The sequence below is a fragment of the Neofelis nebulosa genome, chromosome 9, assembly GCF_028018385.1.
Source record: "Neofelis nebulosa isolate mNeoNeb1 chromosome 9, mNeoNeb1.pri, whole genome shotgun sequence".
In the NCBI taxonomy this organism is placed as follows: Eukaryota; Metazoa; Chordata; class Mammalia; order Carnivora; family Felidae; genus Neofelis; species Neofelis nebulosa.
In genome coordinates this window covers 85,621,414-85,646,410 of record NC_080790.1, presented here as the reverse complement: position 1 = coordinate 85,646,410, position 24,997 = coordinate 85,621,414, and the positions used below count along the sequence as shown (strand labels likewise).

General features: G+C 47.7%; 1 protein-coding gene across 2 annotated transcripts in view; it reads right to left on the bottom strand.

Moving 5' to 3' along the window:
- The window catches only part of GPR45 (G protein-coupled receptor 45), a 110,055-nt gene that overhangs the window by 20,913 nt on the left and 64,145 nt on the right, over positions 1-24,997 (bottom strand). Inside the window, exon 2 of one of the 2 annotated variants that reach the window (XM_058684582.1) lies at positions 4,753-8,320. The exons of the other annotated variant lie outside the window; for it this stretch is intronic. Within the exon in view, the coding sequence (XP_058540565.1) occupies positions 6,963-8,249 (1,287 nt within the window). The 5' untranslated portion in view covers positions 8,250-8,320 and the 3' untranslated portion in view covers positions 4,753-6,962. Of the gene's footprint in view, positions 1-4,752; positions 8,321-24,997 lie in introns of those variants that run through there. 2 annotated transcript variants of the gene reach the window in all.

Here is a 24,997-nt window from a genome sequence, read left to right as displayed (position 1 = left end):
ATTATAACTGAAATAAAAAACCTATCATTGAGATTTTTTTAAAGTTTATTTTTGTAAGAGAGAGAGACAGAGCACTAGTAAGGGAGGGGCAGGGGGAGAGAAGGAGAGAGAGACACAGAATCTGAACCAGACTTCAGGCTCTGAGCTGTCAGCACAGAGCCCGATGTGGGGCTTGAACTCACGAACCATGAGATCATGACTTGAGCCGAAGTCAGACACTTAACCAACTGAGCCACCCAGGTGCCCCATAAAAAATCTACAATTGAAAAAAAAAATTAGTAGATATGATTTTTACAACTTTCCTTAAGGCCAGCGAACATTCATTCATTAGGATGGAGACTATATCATTCTTTTACAGAATCTAAATCTAAACTTTAATAGTATCCTCTCATATCTAGTTGAAAGCTTACCCATATGTATCTATTGTATTGTCAGAAGGAGAAAGAAAGATTGGAGAAAACCAGAGAAAGGGTCGGGGAATGAAGAGGACCTCTAGGCAGAAGAGGCTCACACAAAGTGTAACAGAGATTGAACTCCAGGTGACAAAATATTGTGGGACATCCTCCCTGTCAGGAATGGGGAAGAAGGCAGGAGTCTCATCTGGGCCTGAGTGAACCCAGAATTCCCCCAACCACCATGCAGGTCTCAGGTGGATGCATGTTGGAAGCCCCAGGGCTCTCCACAAGGGGGATGAAACCTTCTGAGTAGCTTGGACTGACCGCTTCCAGAGAGGCCCAGCAAATTCCAGAAAGTGTGGGAAGCATTGGGAAGAAAGAGCCTCCTGTTTCCCATAATGTTTCCCCCTTGCCTTTGTTCACACTTTGAAAGCAAACTCCGTTTTCCATTTTTCCTTATGCATTTTTTAAATTGTTCAGTCTTGTTTGTCTTTTATGGCGAGGTTAGTGACCCTGTCTTCGTGATTTAATAAAACATTGGAAGACTTCGTGACGCGACAGAAAAAGACTGCGACAAGGGAATAGGGCAGCAGCATTTCAGTGCGGGAGGAAATGAGAAATACAGTCCCTCAAGGACAGTTAATAAGGAGCAGCAAATCTGTCTTTTAAAATGCTTCTGAAAATGAGCTTGGCTATTTCCCCCCTCAACTGCAGTGATTGGTGAAGGCAGCAGCTAAGAACACAGAGCGGGTGGAACGCACAGATCCAATGCAAGGGATCTATTCTTTCTTCTTCTTTTTTAATGTTTATTTACTTATTTTTGAGAGAGAGAGCATGGGGGGGAGGGGCAGAGAGAGAGAGAGATAATCCCAAGCAGGTTCTGTGCTATCAGTGCAGAACCCCCCCACGTGGGGCTCAATTCCACGAACCGTGAGATCACAACCTGAGCCAAAATCGAGAGCTGGACGCTCAACCGACTGAGCCACGCAGGCGCCCCAAGGATCTGTTCTTATTACCCCGGGGTCTTCGGGCACTTATCTGAGCACCTCAGAAGGCTGAACTTGTATATTAGTACCCTCAGATTTGTGATCAAAACAAGGTAAAGTTCTGGTCACATTCAAGTGTTTCTCATACGGGTAAGTTCTTTCTGCTCCTATCAGACTAATCAGAAAAAAATAGGGCGCCTATCTGTAGGGGCGCCTGGGGGGGCTCAGTCGGTTAAGCTTCTGACTCTTGATATCTGCTCAGGTCACTATCTCGCAGTGATGAGACAGAGCCCAGAGTAGGGCTTTGGACTGTCAGCGTGGAGCCTGCTTAAGATTCTCTCTCTCTCCCCCTCTCTCTGCCCTTCCTCTGTGCGCACTCTCTCCCTCTCTCTTTCTCTCTAATAAATAAATAAATAAATAAATAAATAAATAAATAAATATTAAAAAAAAAAAAAAAAGAAAATATATTTGTGCAGTAGCCCCTCCTGGTTTGCTCTCTGAGCCAGGCAGTCTCAGGAAACTCTCTTGTTCCTCTCATATCTTGTCCTGGATTCTCCAGGATGAAAAATGAGGGAGCAGAAGGTAGACTGGAACTGTCTGCTAAAGCAACTTTGGACACCTGCCTCAATAATGCCGGTGCAATGCACACAGACACACACACACCATGCTTTTGCCTTCAACCTCCTTTTATTCTTACAGAATCAAAACGCCAGCCTCCCAGCTAGGGTTCCCAGGCCCTCCGTTTCCGTGGAGAGTTCAATCGCCTCAGCCCGGCCTGTGCCCCCGCCCTCACCCTCTTGCCACGGGCAATCAGTCTCTACCTTGCAATAGGCACAATTTTGAAATTATGCTCTTGCCTTGAACATATTTAACTTCTTAGAGTTGGTCTCCATCACTGTTGACTGTTGTTTGAAATAGTAATTTTTTTTTATCCTGACCAAATTCATTTCTTTGTAGCTGCAAATGTTCTTTTCTTTTTCTTTTTATTTTTTTAACATTTGAGAGAGAGAGAAAGAGAGAGCAGAGGAGGGGCACAGAGAGAGGGAAACACAGAAGCCGAAACAGGCTCCAGGCTCTGGAACCAGACTCAGGGCTCGAACCCACGAACCATGAGATCATGACCCGAGCTGAAGTCGGATGCTTAACCCACTGAGCCACCCAGGTGCCCCTGTAGCTGCAAATTTTCAAATAGTTTATCTTTCATGTTGTTCTTCTTTTGTGTCTGAAATATTAAATGTGGCCGCTTTCTCTCTTTATGGCACAGGCATAAATGCATGCAGGTTTTCTCTGTGGATGTAGGTCCTTTTATGTTGACGGCTAGAGGTGCAGAGACACCACTGTTGGGTTGATGCAGTAGAGGTGTTTTTATTTTACAATGAGCAAAGCTCACTTATGAAATTTGTGCTCAGGATTTCAGAATTTGTATGTGTGCTAGGATCCCTTGTTTTTCAAAATCGTGGAATATTTTGGCAGAAACTGCTGGGAATCCACCAAATCCTTCTCCCCTTCCATGCTAAGAAAGCTGTGGCTGGGCACATCCTCTCTCCCCATTAGGCAGGGACTCCATTTCCCAGCCTGCTGTGCAGCTGGCTGTGGTCATGTGACTTGGCTATTGGCCAGGAAAGATCAGGGGAGTGTGATGTGTCTTATGCCATTGTTCCTTTCCTCAGGAGGCAAACCCGACCACAAAGATAAGGACAGTGCCCTGGAGGGTTAGTGGGAAACTGGATCAAAGGAACCTGATAACTGAGCAACCCCACAAGCGGAGGTCTCACCTAGCTGCCCCGGGACCAAGGGAAGCAAGGTTATTGTCTTAAAGCCATTTTCCTTTCTCCTTCCTGCCTCCCTGTGGTCCTAACTATGCTACTCTGCTCTCTGCAGACCTCAGAACCACCCTCGGAACAGCCGCATGTGCACCTTAGGATGCTTTCCCAGGCATGGGAATGGGGGTGCATCCCCCCCCCCCCCCCCCATCCAGCCCATTCCACTAGCAGTGCTGGGAGGCCAACTCACCGCCCAGGGAGAGCTTCCAGTAGAATGAAATGGTGCAGTGCCGGCCACTGAGAAATTTGCCCTTTGAAGTCAAACCCATGCTCCGGGCCTCGCTGCGTGCTGTGTTCTTGTCAGCTGAGCCCTGAAATCTTAGGATTTGGACTGAAGAGCCAGTCTCCGAAACAAATTTCTACGCTTGCCCCCAAAGAACAAATCTTCGCCATAAAACAAGTTGGCAATACAACTGTGATCATTATGGCCACCGTTCGTTCAGCCTCTACCCTGGACCGGGCCCTGAGCTAGATCCTTTATACACATTATTTCACTTATTCTTCACGGAGGCCCCCTGGCTGGAGTAGTTCTGCCATTTAGGAGATGAGGAAGCTGAGGTGCAAAAATGCTCCATGACTTACCCAGAATCCCATGGAGAGCAAGGTGGCCCTGGGGTCTGGACCGTCCCATCCCAGAGCACGCGCCCTCCGCACGCCACTGCCCGTGCGTTTCCATAACATCAAATGCCTGGTCTCTGGGTATTCCCCCAACTTCAGAGGGCCACACTCTGCTTTGTGGCACAGCCCATACCTTATCTATCACTCTCAGCTGAAGCAAGCAGAGCCATGTAGGAAATACTTAACATGGTGGGGGTTTTAGTCCAAAAAAAACATGTGCTGTAAATGATGTTGGGGAAAATGTTCCCAGGGCTCAGTGCAGCAACGTGGGAATTGATCTAGATTTTTTCTTGCTCAGCTTGGCTATCAGAACATCCTAGCGAAACTGCTTTTATTTCGCCCCAGCCACAGGGAATCAAGATTCAAGACAAGAAGGCACTGGATTTTTAGGGGTAATCAGTATTAGTTTGACAGTCTGAGGCTAGGCTCTCCCCAGGAGCTTCTGAGATCGTTGTTACCACAGTCACTGCCCAGGCCCCACAGAAAAAAAGTCAGGTGCCCCAGGGCTAAAGAGAAGATATAAACCAAAAGCCAACAGAGGGCTTGACCGCAAGCCTCAGAGAAAGATGTAAGAACTTGGTAGTTATGCACTATTTTAGGAAAGCGAAGTTCATTAAAGGCTCATTGAAGTGGAGAATTCTGAAGGTGGCAGGCTGAAGTCAGAGGTGAAGACTAATTAGCTGGAGGTACTTAGTGGGGCCATGAATGATTTTTAGTTGGGAGCTCCAGTTGTGACCCTCCCATTGTTTAAACAGTCTCCCCATTGTCATCTTATCGCGTTAATATCCTATAGTCATTTGCGCTTGGTTAGCAATTTCAAGGTTCTAGATTTCTTGAAGTTGTCCTAGGAGGTGTAGACACCAGATTTGTGGCTTACTATTGATGGCCCTGGTGCTAATTTTGGTAAGGACATAGTCTTATACACCGAAAGAGCAGTAATACTTTATTTAAAATATATACAAAATTATTATTTTAAAACATATATATTACTGTCCAGCATATGTCATATAACACTGAGTGATATAAATTTTGATACCTTCATTCATTCAGTGTGTGATTTCTCTTTTGCTCCTCAAGAACACTCTCTTAAATGCCCCCCAGAGGGGAGGTGCCCAGTGACCTGTTACCCTGGCTGGTCTGACTGTGTTTTTTGGACACCACGGAGGCCACGCTAGTTGCCTCGTGGGAACTGAAGGCAAACCATGGCCTTACTGGGTGCACTAGGGACACAGAATCGATGGGACCCACCTCAATCAATCACACGCGATTGCCAGACTTCAGTCTCTATGTCTCTCTGTCTCGTCTGAATACAAAAGGATGGGAAGTGGGTGGGAAAGAAGTGGTATTTTCTTCACAGACCTTCCTCTAGGCTTAGATTAATGTAAATGGTGTTCTCTTTCTTTGCCTCTGTCACCAGTACCACAGGAAGAGAGCATTAGTTGGCCTCTTAACACAATCTTGGAAAGGAAATAGGAAAAGAGACACAAAGAGAGCTTCTGTGCTGTTAGGCCAAGTTGGGAGTCACCATCATCCTAAAATAAATTGGACATCTGCTTCTGCTCATAGCCCATGCCATATTCATCACTAACCCTCCCCTCCCCCCACAGTGCCTTGCATCCAGTAGGCACTTAATAAATGCAGGGGATCTGGTGACTCTGAGTAGAAAACATATACATTTAGAATCTGAGAGAGGTGCACTGGAGATCATCTAGACTTCCTTCCTCACTTGGCAAATGGGGACACTGAGACCCAGAGAAGCGAGGTAAAATGAACACACTCGCATGACTGGTTCCCTGCAGAGTTGGACTCGGAATCAGATTTTCTGAATCTCTCCTTAAACTTCCCGTTCTCTTCGGATCTGAAACTCTGAGGAGAACTCGGTGGAGTCAGCGGCCCGCCTGAACTTGAAAATCATCCGCCAACATCGGAAGCTCCTGGTAGCGATGGGTGGCCCTGTGCACGGCGGCCAAGTGTGCAGCACAAGCAGAAAGGTCCCCCTCCAGGCAGCTTTAGTCGTGGGCTCCCAGGCCCACCTGGGGTGGGAAGCCCCAGGTTGGGGTAGGTGGCCCAGACTGCAGCAGTCAGACGGGCGGCTCTGAGTGAGGTAGGAGGAGAGCTCAATGGGGAACTGGGTCTGTGTGTATGATGCCCCCTGCCGGCAGCCCCAGCGCTGAAGTCCATGTAGCAGCTCACAAAACCTGCAGCCTCAGGGGGTTGAGAGGAAACATGTAAACAAAGCCTACTGACCGCTTCTGAATCTGAAAGCAAGTCACTACAGACACTTGCTGAAAAGACGAATTTCTTTCGGGAGGAGTGGTTTTCTTTCTTTCTTTCTTTCTTTTTTTTTTCCTGTGCGCTGGATGGATGGGATGAAACAAAGGGAGAGGCGGGGAATAGTGGAGGGAAAGAGAGAGGACAGTCACAGTTACGGCAGGCAGGCTGGGAGGGTGAAGGGCTTCAGGGCACAGGGGACAGAGCTGGGCCAGGTAGGAGGGGCTCGGTACATGCACGAGCCCTCAGCTGAACGGCCCCAGATCATTCTCTGGGCTTCAAGCCACTGAGGCCTCCCATGTGTCACACTGGGGAACTGACTAGCACAGGGGCTCGCTCTGCTTCCCAGCATGATTCTGGTTTATAGAAAGGATGATTCGGCATAATCAGAGATGTACAGCCGACCAACACGGAGATCCTTGCTTGTTTCCCCACGTGCCACAAACATAAGTACCTGTTAAGAATACTGGCGTCAAATAAAATGAGGGGTAACCTGTGAGATGACAGCTACTGGGTTTCTCATGTCAGAATATGGCACCACAGGGTTTCTCTTAAGCAGGAGCACTGGGAGCCCTTTGGACAGAGCCTTCCTCCCTGACCCCTCCTCTTCCCTAACTTCCTGCCCACACAGCCCACCCCATCCCCATTTTGTCCCAACTACCTTCCAGTTTCCATCAGACCCACATACTGCTCTCCTGTAGCAAGAAAAAAAAAAAATAATTCATCTTGCCAACTTGAAGCAGCAGCTTATCTGGTAACAGAGGCGTACCTTTGTGCTTACAGGGCCACCGGAAATGCCGGCTAGGGCCAAAGTGCCAGGACTCTGAGCTCGGTCCTGGAACCTTCCGCGCGCTCCTCCCTCCCGTCCCTTAAACCGCGGACTGGTTTTCATTGCACACATAGACGGTGCTTGGCTGGATTCTCCTTCTGATCCGCTCAGGCACTTTGGGGAGGATCTGGACGGTCTGGGGCAGCAACTCTATGCAGGCCTCGCGGAATTTTTTGATTCTCCAGCAGTAGACGATGGGGTTGAAGACAGACTTGAGGTAGCTGAGCCACAGGACACAGGCGCTGGTGGTGTAGAAGGAGGAGCTGCAGTAGAACCCCCGGCTGAACACGGACAGGAGGCTGTAGACCGAGTGCGGCAGCCAGCAGAGCGAGAAGCCCACAAAGAGGATCAGGATGGTGGTGCAGGCCTTGGTCTTGAAGCTCAAGTCCAAGCTGACCTGCTGTTGCCGCTGCCGCCGCCGCAGGCCGGCCCTGGTGAGCTGTCTGAGGTCCAGGCTGTCGGACTGGTTGTGCACGCGGATGGCGTTCTTGCGCACGGTGTGCAGGATGCACAGGTAGGAGCACAGCATGACGCCGAAGGGCACGAAGAACACGGCCACCACCAGCGCCACCACGTAGGCGCGCTCCGCCGCGAACTCCGTGTAGCCCAGCACGCACTGGGGAGCCCGCGCCGGCACCTCCACGAACGTCCGGCCTGCCAGCGAGGGGGCCGAGATGCAGAACGACAGCGCCCAGGAGACGGCGATGATCCTCTTGGCCCGCCGCGGGTTCAGCCTGTCCTGGCGTTGGACGATGATGAGAAAGCGGTCCACGCTGATGATGAGCAGGATGGCGACGCCCTCCAGGACAAAAAACCAGTATAGGGTGGCGGAGAGCCGGCAGAAGTAATCCCCAAAGTGCCAGTGGACCGTGATCAGGGTGACGGCCGTGAAGGGCATGCAGCATAAGGACAGCATGATGTCGGAGAAGGCCAGCGTGGCCAGCAGCAGGTTGATGGCGGAGCGCATGGCTGGCCTCTGATACACGATGATGCAGACGACAGCATTGCCCAGGAACCCCACCACGATCATCAGCATCATGATTATTGCCAAGGATATCCTGAGGGGGGCGGGTGGTGGGGTGGCCCCGGAGTCGGACACATTGCTCCCGTTCAGCAGCAAGTACTGGTAGGTCTCGACGGTGGAGCTGTTGCAGGCCATCATGGGAAAAAACTTGGAGCCGGGACAGAAACGACTGGAAGGGCTCCCCTCAGCGCTTTGGTGGCTGCCATTTCCTGTCTGCAGGTTGCATGTCTTGGATCTGGAGGATACTGGAATGGTAGAGAGAGCCGTTTTCTTTGGGAGCACTAGCCAGGATTTGCAATTCATCAATCACAGCCTCATCATCTGCATGACAGCGGACTGTGTCTGCAGCCTCCTACTTGGATGCTCTCTGTAGCCTAGAGCAAAGACGAGCAGGGGAGAGAAGGGAGTGAGACTTTCCAAGCACGTTTTGAATAGAGCAGTGTTTAGATTTTACAAGTATTCTAAACAGAATGGAGAGAAAGAACGGCTCGTTGATTTGCCATTCAGGACAAGGCTTGGTATTCACAAATATTATGAGTCTTGTCAAGTAGCCTAGGGAAATCTAATCAGACCTACTTTATGGGGATAAGGACGTGAATCCAGCGTTAGCCAATATTTCTGTGATGAGCATGCATTTAATAACTTTATGATAAGGAACCTGGCCAAATGAGCTTTGCACAGGACAGCTTCCATTAGAATGCCAGCTTCATGAGGGCAGGGGTGTGTGTGTGTGTGTGTGTGTGTGTGTGTGTTTTGTTCTCCGCTATATTCCCAGCAGAGAAAGAACCGGTGCCTGGCACAGAGAAGATGCCCAATGTTGAATTGAAATTAACGAATAAATGGTAGTTGATGCTGCTACTATAATATTTGTTTAACTTTATTTTGAGAGAAATGTAGATTCACATGCAGTTGTCAGAAAAAAATCCAGGGAGCTCTCAGATGCCCTTCACCCGCTTTCCCCTAATGCTAATATCTTAGATAACTGTAGTGCTGCCGAGGATTACTTTTGGAACTGCCAATGGGAAGGAGGAAACTCTCCCTGAAGATAAGCTCTTTTCAAAGACAACATTCAGTTTTATTTCATTTCTCATAGGTGTGGTCAGAACAGTGTTCGGTAGCTCAGGAATGGAGTCAGATTGCCTGGGCTGAGTAAAGCCTGCCTCCGCTACTTTCTGGCACCCTCTGGCAGGTTAACCTCTGCTTGACCTCGGCTGATAGGACCTCCTCATCTGTAACATAGGAGTAATGATCAGGCCCCTACAGAGGAGCTGCAAAGATTGGGAGAATACCCATAAAGTGATTTTCACCACGCCTGGATCCCAGACGGCATTCGATCACCCACAGCCCTGAAGGAAACCAATTACAATGTTACAATTGGCTATTGCTTCATTTATAGGTAATACCTGCGGGTGCACCTGAATCTGCCGTATACCTGCCAACAGGTGACGTGACTCTACCCAGAGCGAGGATGTTTATAGTACGTTTCCCGTTCCCTCACTCCTCACCATTTCCAATACAGGCATGCCTTGTTTTACGGCACTTCCCCTTTACTGCACTTTGCAGATCAGTGCGTTTTGTTTGTTTGCAAATCAAAGGTGCGGGGCAACCCTGTGTGGGACGAGTCTATCGGCACCATTGTTCCAACAGCATTTGCTCACTTTGTGTCTCTGTGTCACATTTTGGTAATTCTTGCAACATTTCCAACGTTTTCATTATTACTGTGTTTGAATTGCTGCGATCTCATGATAAAACTTTAATGGGTAAGGAGTTGCTTCTTACGGATGAGCAAAGAAAGTGATTTCTTGAGATGGAATCTACTCCTGGTGAAGACGCAGTGGGGATTTTTGAAATGCCAACTAAAGATTGGGAATATTATATGAACTTAGTAGATACACCAGAGGCAGGGTTTGAGACGATTGACTCCAATTTTGAAAGAAGTTCTACTGTGGGTAAACTGCTACCAAAAAGCATCACGTGCTCCAGAGAAATTGTTCGTGACAGACAGTCCATCAATGTGGCAAACTTCATCGTTGTCTTATTTTAAGAAATTGCTACTGGGGCGCCTGGGTGGCGCAGTCGGTTAGGCGTCTGACTTCAGCCAGGTCACGATCTCGCGGTCCGTGAGTTCGAGCCCCGCGTCAGGCTCTGGGCTGATGGCTCGGAGCCTGGAGCCTGTTTCCGATTCTGTGTCTCCCTCTCTCTCTGCCCCTCCCCCGTTCATGCTCTGTCTCTCTGTGTCCCAAAAATTAAAAAAAATGAAAAAATAAAAAAAAAGAAATTGCTACAGTGGCCAGCATGGCAGTGGTGGGGGACAGGAGGAGGAAAAAAAAAAAAAGACATTGCCACAGCTACCCCAACCTTCAGCAACCACCACCCTGATCAGCCAGCAGCCATCAACATGGAGACGAGACCCTCCACCAGCAAAAAGATTGTAAATTACTGAAAGCTCAGATTATGGCTAGCATTTTTTATAAAAGCAATAAATTAAATTATGCTAAATTAAGGCATGTACATAGTTTTTTTCAGATATAATGCTGTTGCATACTTAAGAGATTACAGTTTAGTGTAAGCATAACTTTAATATGCTTACAGGAAATTATAATATGCCAGGAAACCAAAAAAGTCATTTGACTCACTTTGCTTCGATATTCACTTTATTGCAGCGGTCTGAAACCTAACCTGCAATAGTTTCGAGGTGTGCTTATATAGCTGATTGGACTGGGCAGATGACCCAAGGGCAGCTAATCCAGAGCCTGGCCACTGATGGCAGAGCTGAAATGCTCTCACTCGCTCAGCGGGAAATGTGACCTAAGAAATAGTGGGTCACTAAAGCAACTCCCCAGAGGGATGTAACAAAAGGATACACAGAAAGAAGCCTTAAGGCCTCAAGGGTATGGTGGATATTCTACCAATGCATCTCTAGAGTTCCTGGCCACTCTCTCCCCTACCTCTGCCTGGGAGACTGGGCTCCCTTGGCCTCTGGTATGAGGGGAGGGATGGACGGTCTTTCTTGCTCTGGCTCCCTTCTACCGGGTTGTGGTTGACAGTGGTTTATTCTTCTCCAAAGCTCTCAGCCTCTCCAGGCAGCCTCTCCTACAGCCCAGCCCTCTCTGCAGGTTCCCTGCTGTTCCCTGCCTCAACATGTAGGTTTAGGGGTGACTGGGCTTCCCGTGGCTGCTAGCCCAGGATACTTCTCCAGCCCTCCTGGGTTTCCCTTAACCTGGCCTCTTCTTTGACAAGAATCCCTTGATCTCTTTCCTATCTGCACCCTGATAGATACAAGGGGTCCTGGCAAACCAAAGCTACCAGGAAACAGAAACTAAGAGTAAGTAGCTATTAGGAGGTGGAGAAAGGTTACATATGTGTGTGTATAAGGAAACAAACACAGGCAAATCTACCTCGGTTCCTGACAGGTTTCCAACTAAAGTTGTATTTCCGTATGTTATCAATATTTACTTCTTTGGTTTTATTGCATTTTTAGCTTTTTGCTTTCATGTACCTGTTGGCCATTTGTATGTCTTCTTTTGGAAAAGGTGTAATCAAGTCCTTTGCCTATTTTTTTTTTCCATCCGATTGTTTTTTTGCTCTTGGGTTGTATGAGTTCTTTACACATTTTTCATATTAACCCCTTATCAGACACACGGTTTGCAAGTATTTTCTCCCATTCTGCTGGTTGCCTTTTCATTTTGCCGATTGTTATTTTTCCTGTGCAGAAGCTTTTTAGTTTGGTGCAGGGTCCCACACGTTTCTTTTTGCTTTGTGTCGCTTGTTGGTGTCATATCCAAAAAATCATTGCCAAGACCAATGTCAAGGAGCCATTTTCTTCTGTTTTCTTCTAGTAGTTTGGGGTCTTACATTTAAGTCTTTAATCCATTTCTGGTTAATTTTTTGTGAGTGGTGTGCCATGGGGGTCCAATTTGATTCTTTTGTTTGTGAATATCCAGCTTTCCCAGCATGTTTATTGGAGACTATCCTTTCCCCACTGAGTACCTCTTTTCTTTAAAAAAAATTTTTTTTAATGTTTTTATTTATTTTTGAGACAGAGAGAGACAGAGCATGAGCAGGGGAGGGACAGAGAGAGAGGGAGACACAGAATCTGAGGCAGGCTCCAGGCTCTGAGCTGTCAGCACAGAGCCCGATGTGGGGCTTGAACTCATGGAGTGTGAGATCATGACCCGAGCTGAAGTCGGATGCTCAACCGACTGAGCCACCCAGGCGCCCCTGAATACCTTTTTTCAAATTATTAGTTTATTTATTTTTATTTAAGAGAGAGAGAGAGTGTGTGTGTGTGTGTGTGTGTGTGTGTGCGAGAGAGGGAGAGGGACAAAGGGAGAGAGAGAATCTTAAGTGGGCTCCACCCTCACAGCAGAGCCCAGTGCAGGGCTCCATCCCACAACCTTGGGATCATGACCTGAGCAGACACCCTTGACCTCCTGCATTTCATCTTCGTCTTCAGAAGCCCTCATCCTGCCTTCCGCTGATCAACCCCCACTTCTTCAAGTGCCTGCAAGAAGTGTCTTTTCTTCTAGGCTCCTTATGGTCCGCGTTAGAGAGAAAGGGATCCCCCCCGCTCTCTGGAAGTTTTCGGTAAGCCACCTTGCTTTTGCGTAAAACCTACATCAGTCGGGGTTTTCGCTAACGGAAAGAAATCCGAAGAGGAGTTTGCTTTTACCAAAACAAGCCAAAAAGCGACAACAGCATTCACTGTTGTTTTCATTGGTTTTCTAGGGAGTCACCCCAGAGGGTAGTGCACACTGGACCCCGTTCTCCGGAGCTACCCTCAGCATCTCCGCATCACACCGCCAGAGCTCTGGCCTGCGTCTGTGAGCATCTGGGCCTTATCTCCATTTATTCTGTGCATCTGCCAGCAAGATGTGTCCTCAGGTATCCGAAAAGCCCAACAGCGGTTATCTTTAAGGTCTGGGAACACCGCAAAGTTGTTCCCATAGAAACTACAAATAATTGCTTCTTCTCCGGACAGCATTTCGACTTATGAAAGGTGTCACGGGAACACTGTACTTCCAGCTAGTGGGGGACACCTGTATCTCAAACTGAAGGGAGCGGTGATGTACAATCCACTGCAACCAAAACTCTCGATTTCTGCTCAGGTCATGATTTCAGGGTCGTGAGATGGAGCCCCACGTCGGGCTTCGTGCTGAGCGTGGAAACTGCTTAAGATTCTCTCTCCCTCTGCTCCCCTCCCCCACTTGCACTCTCGCACGCTCTTTCTAAGGACATAGAATAAAATAAAGATTAAAAAAGTAAGGATAATTTAGCATTTCGGTCACAGCCTTGTTATTAATATCCCAATCAACAGCACTTTTACCAGCAAGTTAAAGATCAAAGTAACAGGTAACAAGTGAACAAGGAGTGTTCTACTACTGATTTTTTTTTAATTTGAAACAGCACTCACCATGGCTCTGGTGGTTTTCACTCTGAGGAACGGGAGCCATGGTGTGAATGATAAGCCGAGAAAGAAGCAAGCTGGGAACAGAACCGATTTGAGGTGCTTATCATAGATCCTATCCAAACCATCTCATTCTAGAATGGGGAGGTCATGCAGGTGTTGGAAGATAAACAAGCCAAGGAAAGGACAACCAGCCTGTGCATTGACTGTGTGCCCTGGGGTGAGCAGAAGCACACTGATGATATCCTCAATGAGCTGAGTCCGTGCAAAGGACAGAAGGTGCTTTTGACCCTGAGCAAAAAGGAAATGCTGCCATCCATACACTGACCTTACTGCAATGTTTCCTCAAGCTCCTTCAACCACACCACCCCCGCTGTCCTGTCACCTTGCCTCTACACAGCAAAGACTTCTTCCCAAGCCCCCAGGGATGCCCTATCTTGCCATCTTCACGCCTGGAAGAGTAGCTCTGATACAGTAAAGAGATCTCAAGGTCCTAAAAGCACTAAAAACATGGAGTGGAGCCAGGGCTGGAAACCAGGTTTTGGGTACCAAGACACCAAAAGGGGGACCAGTCTGGTCAGGACGATGGCGAGAGTGCGGGCAGTTTCAGGTCTGTGACATTCGCAAGCACGGGGAAAAGAAAAGCAATCCCTCACCCCAAACCATCCAAGATGGGGTGCAGAAAGCTTTGTGATGGAATCGCACCCTGTTCTCCTTTCCAGCAGCTGAAGCATGGTATCTTTCCAAACAGAGCTTTGGTGGTTGATAACCGTGAGGGGAAGGAAGGAATCTTTCCCTCTGCTCTCTGCATATGGCAGCTCCATGTGGAATCACCAGCTGGTGCCCTGAGGCGTCACCCTGGGCAAGGGCCCTCAACAGGTTGCTGGGAAGCACTGGTGACTCTGATGGCTTGCCAATGCTGCTGTCACACCCGCTTGCCTCCGCGATGCCATCCCCTTCTGTCTTTGCTAACTTTTTCTTTAAATTTATTTATTTATTTTGAGAGAGAGAGCGCGAGCATGAGTGAGCAGGGGAGGGTCAGAGGGAGAGAGAGAGAGAGAGAGAGAGAGAGAGAGAGAGAATCCCAAGCAGGCTCCGTGCTGTCATCACAGAGCCCGACACGGGGCTTGATCTCATGAACTGGGAGATCGTGACCTGAGCAGAAACCAAGATTCAAACACTTAACTGACTGAGCCACCCAGGCGCCCCTCCTTACTAACTTTTAAACCTTTTTTAAATTATGTGGTGCCCGAGTGGTTCAGTCAGTTAAGCGTCTGACCTCACCTCAGGTGGGTTCGAGCCCTGTGTCGGGCTCTATGCTGACAGCTCAGAGTCTGGAGCTACTTCAGATTCTGTGTCCCCCTCTTTCTCTGACTCTCCCCCACTTGTGCTCTCTCTCTCTCTCTCTCTCTCATCTCAAAGATGAATAAACATTAAAAAAAATTGAACCTTTTTATTATGATATGTTTCAAACCTATAGAAACATAGAAAAAATAGTATACCAATGCCCCATTTAACCGAGCTTTTGAGATAGGTTTTTCCCACTCCCTTCCATTTATGTGGGAAGCAGCTTTGCAACTCCTTGTCCCTATACATCTCCTCTTCAGGCTCTTGTTCTCAGTCCCGCGAAGAGACTCTGCCAGGTCTTCTTGGAGAGACGAGGCCAGGCTATGAGGTGGAGGGGAGAGGACACACCGAAGAGAGCCTTCTAGAGGACAGGACAGCCGAAGGGGGAGTAAGGATTCCAGGAGGCGCCTCTCCAAGCCTTTCCGAGGATTTGACCTCATCTCATAAGGATGGACATAACCCGGAGATGAGTCCCTGATAGGCTGTTGCCCTCTGTTTTGCAAAGCTCCAAGTTCGGGCAGTGAATCTCATCTTTAGCTGGGCATAGGCCGGCTTAAAATTGATGGGAAGGATGGAACCCCCAGGGTCTTTCTTCATTTCTCATCCTTGAGGTCAGCTATGAAAAGATCGATCAGGCTATAAACTTGAAACCCGGAAAGCCATCAAGCCTGGAGGGAAGAGGGGAAAACAGTGTGTGGGCCGAATGAGAAAGACTGAGCAAAGGATGGTGGGAGTCAGGGGGCGGACACTGGTAGAGCACTGGGCAGTTGCCACGTGTACAAGGAAGACTTCCTGGCAACTGGGGTGGTCAAGCACAAGCATGGGTTCGCGATGGAGGGCTCCGACCTCCTTCCCTGACGCCTGTAAAACAGAATGCACTCCCTGCAGCAGTGAAAAGCATTAAGTAGTTCAGACCAATCCAGAAAGTTCATGTCACCACCATCAGGCTCGTTAGGAAAGTGAGTGCATCTTCCTACAGGGCAGTGACTCGGTATGCCAGAAGTGAGCTCCTTTGCGATGACGCCTGCCTGTCCTTCAAGCACAGCAGTCACTGGCCCTTCCCTCTCCCCACGTGGCTTTGTACCTGTACCTAGCGGGACATCCCTGGCTATAAGCTTCCCAGGGTGAGTTGCCCATCTGCACCTGCCTGTGCAAGTCTCAAGGTCAGCCTTGAGACTTGACTGTGTGGTTGAGGCCCCGCCCAGTGTATGCTCCTGGGGGCGGGGCCGTGACCTCCTCAGGGAATGAAAGGCTCCTTGTGCCATGCCAAAGAGAAGTAGTTCTTTTGAACTATTTTACACAAACAGTAAAGAACTCAGGTACTCACTGTATGCACAGGCACATCTAGATTTTAATTCACAGATTTAAAAATACACATTTACATATATACACATAGGTATATATGCATACAATATATATTATAGCATGTATATAGATCTCCAATAGAATTTTCTGGTTTTGCTGGCTCTACTCAAGCCAAAGGGCAGGAAGTTTGGTGGGCCCGTTCTCTGTAGTTGTTAATATTGCTTCGAGAACCAATTGGTGTTTGTAATAATGGATTTTTAATTCCTACGCCGGAAGAACGTGTCGGGTCCACAAGCGCCAAATCTAAGAAACAAAGTCAATTTTGGCAGATGGGAAAGTTCGCTGTTGAAACAGCTTGACTCCGTCATTACCTGCAACCCTGTCACCTGTCTTTTTGATGCAAACTCTCAAACAGATGGTATATTTCAATTTCAATAACTTTATTGGCAATGAAAAAATATGCAAGAGCCGCCGAAGGTAATACGTCAAGTAGCTGTGTTTAGAAACAGGTGTTACCCCGCGTGTCTGAATTTCTAAGAAAAGGGAGCTGAAGGAGACCAGATTTTTTTTGTTTGTTTGTTTCTCAACTAGGGCAGGACTCGTGGGGGACGTTTTCAAATAGAACAGAATTGGGAAGCTTTTTAAGGGAGCAAGTCTTTAACTGATTATTTTTCTTAGTAGTGCCTAAAATGTATTACGTGCCAGGCTAAGCCATTTTCATGGCGCAGGGGTTCTCTGCCCTTACACTATCGGCATCACCCAGGGGCTTGTTTCAAATGCAGATGATCAGGCCCTGCCCTGACCTACTGACTCAGAGCTCTGGGGGCGGGGCTCCGCAATCCGCGTTTTAACAAAGTGCCCAGGGAGTTAGCTGTTCTCGGTTGTGGGAACCACAACCATAGCTTATCTCACTGAACCTGGCTTTTGACCCAGTGAAACCGACGACCTGTTCCCTACCTGGAAAGTAGTAGATTCACCCCGGAGCCCTGGTTTAATCCCTGGCTACCACTTCCATGATATAAGTGGTGGTTTACTTAAGACTTAATATTTGCCACAAGTTAGCATTGCGGAGCAAGGGCAAGGATGTGTTTCAGCGGGAACAGAGAAGAAGCAAGGGCGGTGGACGTAGGGACTCTTTGTAAGAGTGGCAAGGGCTGGAGTGTAGCAGCGCCCCAGGCAGTCATGAACACCAGGCTGCTTCTGACCCGGATTACACTCTGTGGCCCAGATGGACGAGCTCCCACTGATGCTTTTGGAGCAAATGTGGATGGGACCTACTTGTCCCCTCTATTGAAATTCTGCTGGCTGCAGATGTAGGATTTAATGCTAGATCCGTGGGAGACACAGTGTAGCCTGGGGATTTGGCCCCTCACCAGTCTCTATTCAATCCTTGCTTCTTCCCCAGGACACATACAGAAAATATTTGTATGGAATACTAGAATGACCATCAGAGGGCTAAGAAGGTAAACGCCTTAGACACACCAGTAGCCCATTCACTGCTCCAGGGCCATGCACCCTAGTTGGGAAACTCTAATCTTAAGTAGCCAACTTTTAGGGTTCCACATATATATACAGCATCTAATGCAGACTGAATTTTTGCTCTGATCAAAGAAATAATAATAACATCTCGTATTTGGATAAGATAAAAAAATATACATAATGTTCTAAAAGTATGTTCTCATTTCTTTCTCATAGCCATCTGATGATAGATTATTATTCCCATTCACAGATGAGGAAACCATAGAAATTCAGCAATTTGCTTACAACGGTACAAGCAGAGGGACGTCTGGGCGGCTCAGCCAGTTAAGCGTCTGGTTTTTTATTTCAGCTCAGGTCATGATCTCACGGTTTCTGGGATTGAGCCCCACGCTGGGCTCTGTGCTGACAGTGTGGAGCCTGCTTGGGATTCTTTCTCTTCTTCCGTCTCTGCCCTCCCCCACTCGAGCTCTCTCTCTCTCTCTCTTTCTTCCTCTCTCTTTCTCTCTCAAAAATAAATAAATTTAAAAAACAAAAAGGTGGCACAAGTGGAAGAGAACGTCTTGTCTTCTCCCCATAGGCTCTTATCCCCTTTCCTTTGTCCTGGGTAGGACCCAGGTCAAGGATACCTTAGTGTCCTCAGGGTTTTGTTGTGTGCGCGAATTCCTTTCTCCAGATGCAGATTATGATTCAGATCAACTACTCTCGATCTAGTGACGAGAAAGAACGATTGCTGTTTTAAGTATTTCTGAAAAGCCCCCAATAACCCACCCGACACTCACAAACTGTGTTTCTATGTAGGTGTGTTACCACCTCTCTTTAGAGGAAGCCACCGTGTATTACTTGCTTAGAGTCATTAGCTACCAAGCACATCTTTGAGAATTTTATTTGTGCATTTAGCTGTGACAAGCCAACTTCTTATTTTGCCTTCTGAACTAGTTTCGAGGTGTTGCATCGAAGGTAGGGTTTTTAAAGTCCCTGATCCACGTATGAAGATTTTGCCGGAGGCACAAAGCATATGGCACTTGTTTAAAAATGGATCTAGCTTGGTATTTTAATGAAATCTGAGACACTTAGCGCTTCTTCAAGATGCCAGAAGGAAGACCTGCCAATGCCGGGTTCCTCCAGGTAGAACACGTGACGTCCCAAGTAGCCTGCACCTGGGGCTCCCAGGACCGCAGAGGCTTACTCGTGTTGCAGAAAACCTGAGGCCAGCACTTCCAACTTCTCAGGTTGTGACAGGGCTGCCTTGCAAAAACTTTTTCCTTCTCGAAAATCACATCTGCAGGCACCCTTCCTCCACTTTTACTGGGGGGGAATAAGCCCCCCAATAAAGCCATTTTCGAACTTCTTTCTCTATCTTCTGCAATTTTTCTAACACGGCACGCCTCTATTCTGAGAACAGAACCAAACCCTAAATCTGGGTAAAAGTGTGCCTTTTCATTTGTAATAAAGACAGGCACAGCTTATGTATTTGATTAAAATTATTTTTGATGGTATTTTGCTGTTTCCAAATAGCTTTATTGAGACATAATTTACATATCATAGAATTTTCTCATTGTAAGGTTATAATTCAGTGATTTTTTTTTAGTCAATTTATAATGTGTGACTGTCCTCACCATCCATTTAGAGCATTTCCACCCCCCCCCAAAAAAAAAGATCCCTCGTGTCTGTTCTCAGTCACTTGATTGAATTTTTCATTTTTCTTAATTTATTCATTAAAAAAATGTTTATTTATTTATTTTGAGAGAGCGTGGGGGAGGGACACAGAGAGACAGACAGAATCCCAAGCAGCCTCCATGCTGTCAGTGCAGAGCCCGACATGGGGCTTGATCTCACGAACCGTGAGATCATGACCCAAACCCAAATCAAGAGTCAGATGTTCAACTAACTGAGCCACCCAGGCACCCCAACTGATTGAAGTTTTTAATAGTGATTTCAGTCTTTTTTTTTTCCCCAAAGGTGAGTTCCCCAAACCACCCAAGAACTTGCCAGTTCTAACGGAGGGCTGGTCACCCTAGAAGCCTCTGCCCTTACGTTCTTGCCCAGGCCCATGACATATGGTGGAAAATGGTATTGAAGAGGCTACCTTCCTAATCAAGATGAAAAATCAATTAAATCATTCTAGTCCTGGGGCGCCTGGGTGGCTCCGTCAGTTAAGCGACCGACTTCGGCTCAGGTCATGATCTCGCGGTTCGTGAGTTCAAGCCCCGCGTCGGGCTCTGTGCTGACAGTTTAGAGCCTGGAGCCTGCTTGGGATTCTGTGTCTCCGTCTCTCGCTGCTCCTTCCCCACTCCTGCTCTGTCTCTGTCTCTCAAAAATAAATAAACTTTAAAAGAAAAAAATTTTTAAATCATTCTAGTCCTTTGGCCCTGGCCCATGTTGACATTCATGACCCTGACTGAACAAGTATTAGCTGGGTAGGGAGCCGGGCAAGCTTAACTTATTTACCCATGCCTCTGCCAAAATACTAACCAACTAATGAAAAGTCAAGATGAACAAATGAGGTGCAAGGGGTAGTGGAACCTGGGCAACAAGGTAAACTCCAGAAGATCTAAGCTATGACCCTGGGCTCTGCTCCTTGGCCTTGGAATCTGGAGAACAATTCCCAACTTTTCAGCCCCTGATTCTACTTCCGTACCTACCTCCCGGGGCTGCTGTGAACATTACATGTTTATAAAAGCCCCTTGCAAATCACAAGGCAGTAGGCAAGGTCAGGGAGGGGGTCCCTATCAAGGCAGGTGGCAAGTACAATCCCATCGCACAATACGCTAGATGGGAGGGACAGTCTCAGTCAACTGTGGGTACGTGGGTCCCTGGGGGTGCTGTCCTGAGGTTCTCCTGAGGGTTTTGCGTCTAAATAAATTCATGTTTTAATTCTTTTTTAAAAGTGTATTTATTTATTTTGAGAGAGAGAGAGAGGTGGGGGTGGGGGCAGACAATGGGGGAGGGGCAGAGAAAGAGAGGGAGGGAGAGAGAATCCCAAGCAGGCTCCACACTGTCAGCACAGAGCCCCACTCAGGGCTCGATCACACAAACCATGAGATCATGACCTGAGCCGAAATCAAGAGTTGGGCACCTAACCGACTGAGCCACCCAGGGACTCCTGAATCGATTCGTGTCTGAATGTTCGGCATTTATGCTTTGCGAAATGTTTCCTGACTCCATCACCGGTGCCATTGAACTCTCAGGAGGTCGCAGTGAAGTGGGAACGTGGCACGCGGGTCCTCTCTTTTCAGTTCCTCCAACTGGGATCTCTGTGGCTCTTCTCCCACAGAGGTGGAGGTCTGGCAGAAAGCACAGCTCTGGAATTTCAACCCCTTCTGTCAGCAGAGTTTGAGCCCCCTGGTATTTAAGGTGTGTCCTGTGACAGGAGCCAATTTGCCTGTGGCTTTGCTCATGGTTAATGAGCTAAGAGGGTCTACATAAAAATAAAACAACCAGGGGCGCCTGGGCGGCTCAGTCGGTTAAGCGTCCGACTTTGGCTCAGGTCATGATCTCACGGCTCTGGGTTCGATCCCTGCATCAGGCTCTGTGCTGCCGGCTCGGAGCCTGGAGCCTGCTTCGGATTCTGTCTCCCTCTCTCTCTCTCTTTCCCTGCCCCTCCCCCTCTTGTGCTCTGTCTCTCTCTCTCTCTCTCTCTCTCAAAAATAAATAAGATGTAAAAAAATAAAATAAAAATTATTAAAACGTTTAAAAAGGGATTTGTCAACTTCTAAGTTTTGTAAGCCCTACATGATTTCCAGCAGACAATTTCAAATGAGCCCGGCTGCATATGGCTCTCCTGCTGTTATACAAACAAAGGCCACCTATACGATGGCTGTGAATACAAAGGTGACATTTCATTGCTTCCTGGGTTTCCACCTAATAGCAAACACCAAACTGGAAGTGTTCTTGCTTGAATGATGTGTTGGATAGAAGGGCAGTGTCTCCCGTGAAGCAGAGCTTCTAGAATCCAAGACGTTGGGGTGTGACATGGGGGTAGCACTCTAAGTGGGGGGGACCTCAGAGTGGGTCAGACTCAGCATTTGGTCTTCCTGTGAAGTCATTTCGTCAGGTGCTCTAAGTATTTGTATTCTATGAGCCTCAACTACGTTATCTGTGACATGGGTAGAATAACACTCATCTCTATGTGTTGTAAGGACTAAATGAGAAAAGGTGTGTAAAACACACATTTTGTCTTTCGTTGACTCTAAGGGCCACTGGTTTTAAGAGGCTTCATTATTTTACCTACATTAGCAAGGTATAAACACTTCCAAGTAAACCCTGACTCAGAGCGTCTTTGGTAATTCTTAATTTTTTTTAATTGTTTTTTAAAAAAAAATTTTTTTTAACGTTTATTTATTTTTGAGACAGAGAGAGACAGAACATGAATGGGGGAGGGTCAGAGAGAAGAGACACAGAATCTGAAACAGGCTCCAGGCTCTAAGCGGTCTGCACAGAGCCCGACACGGGGCTCGAACTCACAGACCGCAAGATCATGACCTGAGCCAAAGTCGGCCGCTCAACCAACTGAGCCACCCAGGCGCCCCTTTAAATTGTTTTTTGAGAGAGTGCAAGCAGGGGAGAGGGACAGAAGGGAGACAGAATCTTAAGCAGGCTCCATGCCCCGCGCGGAGTGTGACAGGGGGCTCTCTCTCATCACAGACTGTGAGATCATAACCTGAGCCGAAATCAAGAGTCAGCCGCTTAACCGACTGAGCCACCCAGGGGTCCCACAGTGTCTTAATGGCCGTCCTGTGCCACGCAAGAACTGGCGTGTTAGTTTTTGTTTTGCCTGGCGTGTTAGTTTTTGTTTTGCCTATGTCTTGCTAGCAAAACGCAATACAGCTTCCTATGTGTATTACAAATATTTAACATTTTCTATGTATTGTGATGTTTTGACGTCTTAGGAGACCTTCCTGGGGGAGGAGATCTGCCTCTCCCAGGGCTAGCCAATTCTTAGAGACAGCAAAGGGCCGGGCGGGAGCCTGCCCTATAGGCAAGCTGACCAGTCCAGAGCTGGACGTCCTCCCTCTGGCCCCACGCAGCCTGGGGCTGCGTGAATCGTCCCAGGGCTAGGTGTCAGGGACTAGAAATCACCGCGATAGCCCAGAGCTCGCCCAAATGATTCAAACCAGCCAATCCTACGGTGTTCACACTGCCCTGCCTTGGCCTTCCCAGGAAACCCCAATATAGGCAGTGGCCTAAACCTTCCTCTCGCTCTTGCCTCCTGACTACCTGGTGTCTTCTCTGTGTCGCCCTGTGTGGGGTACCTGTTTCTAGGACCTGGGAGTATAAGACACTGTCTTCCTGAGCCCCTCTGTCTCCTTTGGTGGCCACACCTGACTCACCTTCTCATAAAGAATACAAAGCCATCTGCCTGCGCACTTCTTCCTTTCTTAGGCCCTATGAAGTATTTGGTTTCTGTGTCGTGGGAGAATGTGGAATTCAAGTAATTCCTGGGATACTGATGCGAAATGCACACCCCGCTGTGGTGTTTTCATGTGTAACTTCCTGCGCATGCCAGAACTCTCTGTTTTGTCACAGAATTAGGATGTAACCTTTTTGAAAGCAGTTTAAACAGCCTGGTACCAGCAATGCTCATTACTGGACTGCGCATTGGAGTGATAACACCATGAGCCATTGTGACCACCGCCCCCCACCCGGCCACAGACAATGGCGCATAGGTGACAACCACCACAGTTATGCCAACGACCACAGTTGTAAGATGCATCCCAGTCTTAGAGATGTTAGAATGTGAAGAAAAAAAAAAAAGAACACTTGAAAAGCAAAACAAAACAAACAACAACAACCCCTCCCCCTCCCCCCCCCCCAAAATGTGTGTCTTAGTCATGACAGATTCTTTGTTTGACCAAACTTTAGTCAGGCTCCTGAACCTCCTTTTAGACCCGTCTGCACACTTCCTTGTAAAACTTGGTTTTTGCAAGAACCTGGCTAAGTCAGTTTAGCAGGAAACCCCCACCCTCAATATTTGATCACCTCATGTCTGATCGCCTCAATATCTGACCAGGTTTGTCACCCTCCACCCTTCCCCAAGCGATGTCTGATCCCCCTGACCTGCCTTCAGCAAGATTCCTGTCAGGTGGGCTTAGCCGGAACCTCCCTTACCCCTGATGTTTCTTAGGAATTTTCCACACACTGACCCCCACCCTGCTCCCTGGCTGCAAGCCTTACCCTCCTCCTCCACCTCGACCTTGCTGTGTTAGAGACTGAGCGCCATTTCTCTCCCCTACTGCAAAATCCCCCTGCACCAGACCCTGTACCTATCTCAACAGTCCTGGATAAAGTCAGCCTTGCCATCTTGAACAGGTGCCATTCAATATCCACTTGATCCTTGAACAATACAGGTTTGAACTGTGAGGGTCTGTGCAAATTTTTTTGATAAATACAGTACAGTACCATAAATGCATTTTCTCTTCTTTATGATTTTTTTTTTTTTTAGTTTTTATTTATTTTGAGAGAGAGTATGTGCCCATGAGTGGGAGGAGGAGCAGAAAGAGAGGTAGAGAGAGAATCCCAAGCAGGCTCTGCAGAGCTTGGTGAAGGGCTCGAACCTATGAACCGTGAGATCGTGATCTGAGCCGAAATCAAGAGTCGGATGCTTAACTTAACTGACTGAGCCGCCCAGGCACCTCTATTTATAATTTTCTTAATAACATTTTCTTTCCTCCAGCTTACTTCATTGTGAGAACACAGTATGTAATACACATAACATACAAAACATGTGTTAATTGACTGTTTATGTCAGTAAGGCTTCCGGTCAACAGTAGGCTATTAGTAGTTCAGTTTTTTTGTGGGAGTCAGAAGTTAAGCTTAGCTCCCCTAAGTGCCTCGTTCAAGGGTCAAATGTATGTATATTTCATCAGTTCAAACAAGCTATGTTAGTAAGTTCTCTGTACACATTAGAAAGAGACAAACTCTCACACTATGCTGTTTTCTTTCTCGGTCATTTCACAAGAAAGAAAGAGCGAATTTGGATGTAAAATCTTGCCTTTGGCCAGATTTCCAAAACCATGGGCAAGAAATTAATTTATTCATTTGTTTAAGAAATACTTAGTGAGTGAGTGCCATGAACAGGTGTGGGGCATCCAAGGGTGATCTCTGCCTTTTAGGAATTTATGGTCTCGTCTGTTTTTCCCCAGATGCGGTCTGTGGATGAGCTTCCCAGAGCTGGCAGGGGCTGCTTGTTGAAAGGGCAGATTCTGGGGCCCAACCTCAGACCCCACTAGGGCAAAATCTCTGGCTGGGGACCAAAACTCTGCTCCCATGGGACTCACAGTGCTCCAGTCTTTGAGACTGGCAGTGGATGGTAACAGATAATAATAGGCAGATGACACATTTGGCTCTGCGGCACACTGCACAATCTGTCTCCCGCCTTGGGGCAAGGGAATCCGTGATCTAATGATACAGCCTTATACCTGTGCCAGACTCCCGAGGAAATGAGAAGCTTCGAAGATCGTAACTCACAAGGTTGTGCTGGGGCATCCATCACCCGCTCCTCCTGCTCTGAGAC